Genomic DNA, 10,469 nt, shown 5'->3' with positions numbered 1-10,469 from the left:
GTGGCAATGGAGAAGGCGAGATGGAGGGTGTCGGTTGTGGAACAGATTAGAGTATATTTGGGGTTAGAGGGTATTTTTGGAATTACAAAAAAGTTCAATTTCATTCCATTAAAATACCCCATATATCTTTTGGAATGTCAAAATCATTTATTCATAGAACTTGATGGAATTTAAAGATTCTTTCCGGTAAAAAGAACAAACCAAACAACGGAATTGAATGTGGTCAAATGAATTCAACATTTCAATTTCATCAGATTCCTTCAAAATCTGTGAACCAAACGTCACGTTACTTTCTTCACCACGGAAAAAAAAAATCGAAGAATGTTGAATCTTTATTTTACTTGATCATTTGAAGATCCTTCAAATTAACAACTTATCATCCACATCATCGATAACATAAATTCTATGGATTACCAATTATAATCGTATGATATAGCGGTTTGGATATTTAGGTTAATCAAAATAATAATAATAATTATAAAAATAAAAATAATTAAACATTTATTTCATTAATTGTGAATGAAAAAAAAACAACAAAATCGTTCTACTTTGACTTCAAGAACGAATTTGCACGGTTTTTGTCGGGGAGTGATCGAACATATATTTTGGGATGCTGACTACCAATTCTATCTTGATTTGTGTAAGTTTCATTACTTATAAGATCTTAATCTACAAAACCGACCATTTTTCCTCCGACCCCCACCTCGTGGATTTCATTTTCTAAGCTCCCATTTTTGGATAAGAAGGAAACTTCTAAATTTCTCTGGTCCATTAGACCATCACCATCAATACATACGTGTATGCATCTGATATGCGTATTCAATACTTGTTACAAGATATTTCAGCATCTGGGTCTTGAACATATCGAATCAATCCTTCCAGTGGCTCTGTTTTCTGTCATTTATAGCAAGAAAGTCTGAATCTTTTTAGGGTTCTAAAGGACGAGATCTAATCCAATTTCGTGGGGGTGTTTGAAAGCGATTCATGAAATCTCTTAGGGCTTCTATTTGATTTGGGCATTTTCGAAGTGGGTATTGAGAGAGACTTGGAGGGTAAGTTAGTTTATTAAGAATTTGTTTCTGGTTTTTGTCTTGATTGATTTCATTTTTTCTTTTTGGTTTTTGGATCTTTGTGAATTTTATAATCTAAGACATCGTCTATTGAGCATCATTTGGTCTCAATTTCTGTATCTTTTACACACACAAAAACACATTTAAACACACACTGAAGGAGTTTCAGATGTGTTGCCTTTGGATCCTTGATTTCTGGTTTGTTTTTTCTCTTTTCATGCATAAATTTATCAGTGTTCTTGAGACATCTGATTGTTATCTCTGTTTGGTGTTACTGTGAGCTTTTCTTGGTGCTACTGTGTGCTTTCATGCTTCATATCTCTCTATAAGTTGATTGGAAACAAGAATTTGAGCTTTGCATATGGATTTCCCAATTGGGTATTTCAAGATTTTAGAAATGAAGTTCATCCCAGATAAGAATCATAGATTTCTTAAGTGGGCATCTTCTGATCCTTTTAGGGTTTGTATTTTATCAAGTTTTAGTGTTTCACTTTCCCTGATGATGTAATCTTCATATGCTTGAATTCAATAACCTAAATTTCTGCTTCTTAATTCATTATAATTTGAACAAAACTGTGGATTCAATCATTGAACTTTGAATGATGCAAAACAGGGTTGATTTGTAGCTTCTTTCCATGAGAATTAAGCTTCTAGAAGTATGGAGAATTTGAATGGAACAACAAAGAACAACCTTCAGATCATCAAGTATCCTAATTATCAACCGTATTCGAAACCGTTATTAGCTTGGTTCGATATAAGGGTGTTCTATGTTAGGATCTGCAACTTTATGGTCAATGGCTACACCCCTGAATATCTAACTCTCAGACATATACCGTTGGATCCCGATACGATTCTTGAAGTCAACAATCGAAGATGCACCCTTGACTCGGAAGGGAGTTCTTGCCGGCTAAGAAGGAACCGAGTCGACAAGAAGTTTGAAGAGGCTACGTTTGTGAGCACAGACAGTATAAGGTTGTCGGGGAGTGTCAAATTTGAGGTTTTTGATGGGGAAGATCTCATTCTTTCCGGGGTTTTGGAGATGTCGAAGACTAGTAATGGTTTTGTTAGTAAGTCTAAGACCAATGATGCTGAGAGATGGAGTATGAAATGTGAATCAATGATTAGTCCTGGCACCAGGGCTTTGAAGGGGAAACAAATTGCGGGTTCGGACTCAATGCCACCGATGATGGAAGCTTATGTTGCGGGTTCGTTTTTAGGAGCACCGGTTATTTTGACCAAGACTTTGCAGATTAGTCTTAGAAAGAAGCAAGGTAGAAAAGGGGTGCTAGATACGATCCCGGAGGGTGAAACAAAAGAATCTCGGGACGATGTTACATCTCGACTCGATCTTCAGGTAATTATCAAAATTCAAGATTCACTAACGTTGTTTTAGATATCGGATCGCAAGTTCATATACACGGTTAAGATCATATTTCTTGTTTCATAAATTAGTTGGTCTTGTCTTTGGTAACATATATAAGATGCGTAAGAGTTAAATTAATATATAGATGTCAGGTCTGCCTACATCTTCCCCCATGACCTACTTCCGAGTGGAATATACCGGATGTGTTTGGTTTTTCTAGAATCCAACAAGGTGCTTGTTGAAGAGGCCCTTGTGTTGAGAACTTGAGATGCACGAGGCCCGTGTTTTTTTGGGCCTGGCCCCGGTCCTTCTAAGCCTGTTTTCACCGAGGAAAAAAAGCCCGGGATGGGCTTTGGGGTTGAAAACGGCCCCAAATGGGCTTTTCTGGCTGGGCTTAAGCAGGTTTTTACAAGCCTGGCCTGCCCCCAAATTTTCGGTTTGGTCGGGCTTTTAGGCCTGGCCGTGCTCACTAAGATCGGGGTCTTTTGGGCCGGGCTTCAAGCTTGGGTTTTTTTGTGCATCTCTACTATGGTGTATGCAAAGCCCTTGTAAGTCCTTCCGGTGGGAATTGCATACTATCGCAACCCGTCCCACATAGACAGAGTATGAGTCTCCAAGTGGTGAACTACCAATAACTTCTACCATGGTTTTAAGTTAAATTTGGAGGTTATTAGATCAATCTGCTGCTTCAAGTTTGGTGTGTTACACATATTGTAGAAAATATATGCCGTTTGGACTCGTTCATAAGATCCTCCCATAAGCGTTTTTGGTCTTAACGTGTCTCTCAAATGCTACGAAATCCATATGCATACATGCCTATATGCTAACGCGAAGGAATTAGAACCCGTGCCACTTTTGATGTTACGGAAGGCCAAAATGCAGCGAATTTCGCTTTACTTCCTATCTAGTGTAGCAATGATTCTTTTCCCAATTAGTACGTTCAGTTATTTCTATTTTGTATACATTTTGACTGGTAACGGTAAATTTTGTAATTACCGATGACGAGCATGCGAAGTTGTAATTCTTGATTACTTCAAAATTTGCTACATCAAAATCAACTGATGCTAAGTAGGCTAAAAACCCATTTATGAGCAAAATGGGTACAAAACAAGAACCAAACATTTATTATATCGATTGAGGAAAAAATAATCAAACTTCGTTACATTTGGATGCATTTCTTGAAAATGTCAGGGTATGCAGGAAGCAGAATACGGACCTTACAAAACGGAAAATGACTTTGACTACAATAATAGCCTTCAATGGAGCAAACCAGAGTACGTGGAAGGCGAAGATGGAGAACTCACGTGGTTTAATGCCGGTGTGAGGGTCGGTGTTGGCCTAGGGCTCGGCATTTGCCTTGGTGTCGGAATTGGAGTTGGTCTTCTAGTTCGTACTTACCAATCTACCACCCGAAACTTTAAAAGGCGGCTTTTGTAATTCTTGTTACAAAGTTCCCGTCTTCATTTTTACCGTTTGGTTATATGGTATAGAGTGTGTTGATAGCCGATTGGAACGAGTAAAACTACATGGATTTGGAACCGCGATTGGTTGTTTTTTTATTGTTTGAATTGTAATCGTTTTTGTGTAAATAGATTTTGTTGATCTATAAAACCTTTAAAGGGGAGTAAACGGTTTTGTGCAGGTAGATTTTGTTGATCTATCAAGTGTTTAGTAGCACCACTTGGGGGCTGTTTGGCAATTGCTGAATGATGTGGTGCATAATGATTAAGTGGTCAGAATGATTAAGACGTTCTCATAATATAGGGTAAAACGAAATATAATTGTTTGGTAATTGTGTACAATGAAATTAGGGCTTTTGATGGTTAAAGGAGATCCATGATACAAAATCATTCAGAAGATTTTAGAACCATTAAGAGGCAGACTTTTTTTTTTGTCAAACAAGATTCGCCTCTTAACGATTCAGATGTTGCCTCTTAATGGAACTATTAAGAGATAAACAAACAACTAAATCTTGTATCATAGTGCACTCCTATAAAAACATCATCTCTTACCAGGTAAACGATTTTATGGCTCGAGCCAAAACCGAAAAACTTTACGAGCCACACACCTACCCAAAGGTTCGCTCTTCGGCGTGAAGTGAAGAACGGTTCATGATTCCGAGTGCAAACTCCGAACATGGCCCGTAGTTGCTGCTTCTTTCTGAAATTTCAAAATGGTCACGCAAATTGTATACACAAATCATAAAAAAGACGGCGCAAAGTTCCACAAGTATAACCATCAAATGTCATCATCAAATAGAGATATGATTCATAAGCAAATTCAGCAGGGAGGACAACCCCAAACGGGTTGAGCCATCATCGATCTAATGGCAATCTCGAGTAAGCATTTAGGCTATGTAACGAGGCTAAGCAGACCAGTTCGCTTGCTATAATAATTTCTAGTTCGTATTCTGTTAGATCAGCTCATAAGCTAAGCAGGCTCAGGAGCAACCGCGGCTCCAGCAGCATAGCTGGTGGTCATAGAAGCAGACTTGTCATCGAAACCCCAGAATTTAGCAGCTTTCACGTCATCCTGGGCCATTAATCTCGAAAAATCTTCATGGTCATACTTCATAGTCGCTTTTCCGCCAAACTCAGTTGGGAGGTTATCCAAATCGAAATATGATCTCATAAGCTCCACGCTCTCTTTGTTTTTTGGGTACACAAACTTCACCTTTTGGAACGTTTTTGGATCCATGAAATATTTAACAATCTGCACATTGATCAGATATAGCAACAATCAGTCCCGATGCATAGAAATATAGATGATCTAAGAATTTAAAAGATAAAAATACCTTCCAAAATGCTTCAAAAATTCGTGGCGGAGTGTACAAAAATGCCACGGCTAGCCTCTGAGGATAATGGTCTTGCAGTATATTGATGGTGTCTCTAGCGGTTCTAACTGGTACGTTGGTACTAAACGACCACCCGGTAAAGTCTATCAACCATGCCATCTCTTCCTGGCCTTCAGGAAGATTAAGCATAGCGTTTTCCATCAGGTATACAAGATGTTTGATCTGGTTGTCCATAGATGTTGTGTTCTGCAGAATGTGTATCGACATAGGTTTGGTAAAAAAGGGCATTTAGGCCAAAGGCCAAAATGCAACAAAGTTTGCCTTGATTCCTATTAGAGTAACTATGAATTTTTTTTCTCGATTAGTGTATAAAACGTCCAATTGTTCTTGTTTCATACCCATTTGACCAGTAACCGGTAGATCTTGAAGATATTCATAACGTTGATGCCAAATTGTCAAGTTATATTATAATTTTTTATTACATGGAAAAATGTCACATCAAAGCCAACTTATGCCATGTAAGCTGAAAACCCGTTTATAAGGTAAAATGGGGGGAAAAGAATTGAACGTTTGTTACACTAGTTACTGATTAAGGAAAAATCATTGTTATACTAAATAGGGGAATTAAGACAAACTTTGTTACATTTCACTGCATTTTGGCCTAGTCCAAAAGTTCAAAACACAGGTGAGGATTGTTCGATCACCTGCAGTCCTGGTTTCAATATCAAAACAGTTCTTCCAACTCTGTCATGAAAATTTGCTCTGAATAGTTTCCCAGTTTCACCTTCAATGGCAACTTCATGCTAACAAGTGAACGAATGTAAGTACTGGGCACGAGTGCTATCAGATTTTAGATAATTTGACAGCAATGGAAGTAGTAATAACTATATATGCCTATATGCAAGTTCAAAATGGCGGGAGGCGTGGCGGCGAGCTCAAGCCTTACACGCCACAGCGAGGACGCTACGCTATTTAAAGAGTGACATAAGGCAGCAAATTTGTATGCAATATATATATATATATATATATATATATATATATATCTAGGGGTGTAATCTTTTGTTAACCTTGTTTTTTGTGCTAACTATACAAAGCAAAATGGTCTAATAGGACTCCATATTGGTTCATGGTTAATAGGTTATTAAATATTTAATCAATGGGGGCAAATTAGTAAGAATATGTTAACATAATATGGGAGTTACATTGTTCCTAAAATTTGGCTCTTTTCAAATATTTAATTCCTCCAGATGTAATGGACGTCTTATTATGTCTTCCATTGTGTTCATCTTTAACATGTTCGGAATGGCTAGTCATTAGGTGTGAACATAAGTGTTCATGAACATGGAAATTGTGAACCAACATGGTAGATGTTAAAAATGTTCATGGATATGTTCACTTATTGGGATTCATAATTGTTAACAATGTTCATGGATATGTTCACTGTTTTCACCACCCATCCTTGCCCATCTACAATGTAACGGAAGAGTAATTGTAGGGAAGAAGACGATGGTAAGTTTCTTTTATTTGTTTTGTACCGAATTTACCCTTGTTCATGATGATTCATCTTCCTTACTAATTGCTTCAGTTACTTTTAATACTAAAATTAACAAAATCAATTTAAACCATTGATCTAACAATTGGATGGTTAGAGATTGGTTTCTAGAGTTAACACAAAAAACAAGGTTAACAAATGAAGGAGCCCCATTATATATACATATATGTTTTCTACTTATTATTCGATAATATAATGATATTAAAATATTCACACTAAGAAGAAAAATCATATATTTTAACTAGTACTATATAAAAAGTTTGTGATCAAATATCAAAATAGAACTTGGAATGGTTTTACGACTTCATTTTGACCGTGTGTCTATGACATGTATGAGTCCAAGAAACTCCGAGTCATTCGCTAAGTTTGTAAAAATATAAATCTAAAGTTAAAAAAATTTAAAAAATTGGAAAAAGTCAAGCCTTGTAGAAAACGCACGCCATCGCGTGAGCCACGCCATACACATATGCTACGGGCCTTGTCATAATAGCGGAGACGCATCTTACACCATGGCGTGCCTTTTTGAGCACGGCCTATATGAGATTGAGATGACTTTCCTTATATATTGAACTATTAACATGAATGGAAGTATGAAACATCGATCACTAACCCAACGAATTTCTTCAGGCTTATACGTTGATCTCCAGGCAAGTGTTTCTTCCAACATCTTTTTTGCTTTGTCTACATTCCAGTTCCGAGCTTCCAAATATCTTCTCAAGCACGCATCAGTGCAGTAAAGTAAGCTGCGTCCAGAAATCGGTCCAAGAGCAGCTTTAAGCTCATTGACCTGCAGCAACCACAGGATATCACAGCAGCCATCATGAGATATTTTACAACTTGTGATTACCTTAGACCACAACTTATACTACTAATGTTAAACCCAAAGTTCCAATTCTAAAATTTGTTAAAGTTAAATCCCAAAACCTTGAGGGCCAGCTTAACTTGCAAATAAAAGCTAGGTCTTGGGGCTCCTCCATGTAGGTTGCCAGTTCAAATGTCCTCAAGGCCACTGGAGATTTTCCTTACTGTAATTTCCAAGGGCCTGGGCCCCAAAAATATCCCGGTTTCATATTCTAAGGGAGTGTTTGGTCATAGGTTACACAGTAATCAATGGGAATGAAAATAAAAATAAAAAAACTGTTTGGTTTTATATAATAAAATAGGCTCATTTCCTCAGAATCCCAAATTTTCATCCGGGTTGTAAATTGGGGGGAATGAAAAATTAATTCCCTGTCATTTTCATTTTCATTCCCTAGCATGAACCAAACAACCCCTAAAACTTGTCACTACCTTGGACTCGGATTGCAGCTCCTGATGCTCCTGTTCTTGCTGTTGCTGAGAAGATCCTCGGCGGCGAAAGAAGGACATGGTGACAAACAAGCAACTACAGATACAAAACTCAAACACTTATATACAGAAAATATGGAAGTTCTATCAAGTGACTATAAAATAAGATATTGTTGTTCAAAGTTTATACTTCCAAATAGGGATACAAGTGTAGATGTTTTAGTCTTCAGATGTTTAGGCCAAAAAAATACATAATTAATAGAGGAAGTACCTAGAAACAAAACTACTTTGATGCAGGGGAAGTCCAGCTCATAAAATGCAAAAAGTGAACATAATCTTTAGTAAGAAGAATAAAATATGCAAAAGTTACAGCACTTATATAGGTAATCAAATAAAGCTACTTTATTGAACCATACTTTGTTTATTATCAAATCCATGTATAATCATGTAGATACTAATGTGTAGAAGTAAGCCAAAATGCCCACTCAGTGATTAGTGGCATTTGCTTGTTCAACTTCCTAAAAACCAAACTGACCCAGATATCCCACTCGGCGTTTTGGTTGTTTTAACTTCCTATACTATTAAATATATTCAACAACACAATATCCACAGCAATGAAGTTTGATATCCAAAGCAATAGTTAAAGACTCCTTTGAGAGAAGCCTCAACATACTACCAAATTTCACAAATAAAGAGCTCAATCATTTAAAAAAAAGTGCACCCAAATATGGGATGTTGATTAGGGCACATCATCCCAAAGCTTGCTATTTTGGTAGGGTTTTTTTCTTGTAAACTTGGATTTGTGATGCATGATGACTTCTGAAAGCATATAAACTCATCCCTAGTGATAATTTCTGTTTATACAAAAATGCTTTGCTAGTTTCAACCCACTGCATTTTGGTAAGGGGGGTTTTCTTGTAATCTTGGATTTGTGATGCATGATGACTTCTGAAAGCATATAAACTCATCCCTAGTGATAATTTCTGTTTTTACAAAATGAGTCCAAAAGTAATGATAAATCCTTGCAAATGATAAAGAGAGTGCTTGTGTTGTTCACTACAATCCAGTGCATGGAGGCATATGACCCGACTTAACCTAACGCAATGATGCAAAAAGCAAATTTAATGCCAAAATGAAGAGGAAAGCAAGAACCACTATAGGAATCGTCTTCCTACTTGACTCTACTTTAATAAGAAATGCCCTAATTCACATAAGAGAGACAATAATCAAATCATGTATGTTTATCTTCCATAGATGCTGAGCTAACTTCACCTACCAAACTCCGAATTCAAACAATCTATCAGGGTACTGAAGTAAAAAAATCAAAACGAAAACAATTAACTAAACATCACTAGAAAACCCTGTAAGACAACAAATCAACAGATCTTAAAGCACCGTACATCACAAACACAAATTAACATCTCAATTTTCATACTGATATACAATAATTACAGACAAAAAGCCACAAAATGCAGCAACAATTACGAGAAAATAAGTCGAGGAGATGTTGAATTCTCGTTTATACGCACCTCTGGTAGAAAAATTATGTGGGGAGATTACAGAAAAGCGTTCATAATCAAAAGTAATCGATTGAACCGAAGATGTATAAATTTTTTGCTATGATGAACTTGGGGATGTGTGGGAATCGTGAAAGGAGAACAGCGTGTTTGATTTCTTTTATATAATGCGTGGGGATCATGGGGTTTTTTTTTTCATTATTTCAATTCAAAATGTCAAAAAGTGTTTAGATATTAAATTCTTTAAATAAAAATTATATTTAATTTATTCCCTAGGGTTATCTACTTATCTATATCTATATCTATACTATATTATAAAACATTTGGCTAAAATTCTTAAACTCGTTCATCCCTAAACGATTTCATCTTTATCCGATTTCATTCCATATCTGAATTCGTGTAACTAACTGCAAATAAACACAATGAAATACAAGATAAACATCTCATTTTAAATATAAAAAATCTAAAATATAATTAGAATAATCATTGAGTTCTAACAGAATACTTAATTATTATCTTTATAAAATATTATATGATTAAACCAAAAATAAATTATTTCATTATTAAACTTAAATTAAATTATAAAAAAAATAATTTATACTATATTATAAAGCATTTGACAAAAACTCTTAAAAACTATTTTTTGCGTAAAATATTGTTTATTAATGCATATTACTTAAAACTCAAGATTTTAGGTAGATTGTGTTTAAGTACAACTTATTAAAGCTCCATATCTGAATTCGTGTAACTAATTACAGATAAACATAATCAAATACAAGATAAACATTTTATTTTAAATATAAAAAATCTAAAATATAATTAGGATAATCATTGAGTTCTAACAGAATATTTAATTATTATTTTTATAAAATATTATATTATTAAC

General features: G+C 35.6%; 2 protein-coding genes across 4 annotated transcripts; one reads left to right on the top strand and one right to left on the bottom strand.

Annotated features, from left to right (window-relative positions):
• The first annotated feature begins 656 nt into the window (after positions 1-656).
• On the top strand, positions 657-4,089 carry LOC112511142 (uncharacterized protein At1g01500-like). Of its 2 annotated transcripts, none has more exons than XM_025116612.1 (3): positions 657-1,052; positions 1,684-2,424; positions 3,625-4,089. In XM_025116612.1, the coding sequence occupies exons 2-3, from the start codon at positions 1,729-1,731 to the stop codon at positions 3,868-3,870; spliced, it is 942 nt and encodes a 313-aa protein (XP_024972380.1). In that variant the 5' UTR covers positions 657-1,052; positions 1,684-1,728; the 3' UTR covers positions 3,871-4,089. The 2 variants fall into 2 exon arrangements, with proteins under 2 accessions (XP_024972380.1, XP_024972381.1); XM_025116613.1 differs by lacking the exon at positions 657-1,052 and adding an exon at positions 1,087-1,268.
• A 546-nt stretch (positions 4,090-4,635) lies between these two features.
• On the bottom strand, positions 4,636-9,745 carry LOC112511266 (phosphatidylinositol transfer protein 3). Of its 2 annotated transcripts, XM_025116815.1 has the most exons (7): positions 9,596-9,745; positions 8,338-8,374; positions 8,070-8,163; positions 7,390-7,566; positions 5,932-6,030; positions 5,228-5,473; positions 4,636-5,145 (listed from the first exon to the last, which is right to left on the bottom strand). In XM_025116815.1, exons 3-7 carry the CDS (start codon positions 8,145-8,147, stop codon positions 4,864-4,866), a joined length of 882 nt encoding a protein of 293 aa, XP_024972583.1. In that variant the 5' UTR covers positions 8,148-8,163; positions 8,338-8,374; positions 9,596-9,745; the 3' UTR covers positions 4,636-4,863. The 2 variants fall into 2 exon arrangements, with proteins under 2 accessions (XP_024972583.1, XP_024972582.1); XM_025116814.1 differs by lacking the exon at positions 8,338-8,374 and having other exon boundaries at positions 9,596-9,744.
• Between the last annotated feature and the right edge of the window lie 724 nt (positions 9,746-10,469).

This window comes from Cynara cardunculus (genome assembly GCF_001531365.2).
Source record: "Cynara cardunculus var. scolymus isolate 2C chromosome LG 4, CcrdV1, whole genome shotgun sequence".
Lineage (NCBI taxonomy): Eukaryota > Viridiplantae > Streptophyta > Magnoliopsida > Asterales > Asteraceae > Cynara > Cynara cardunculus.
This window is presented reverse-complemented; position numbering and strand designations above follow the sequence as displayed.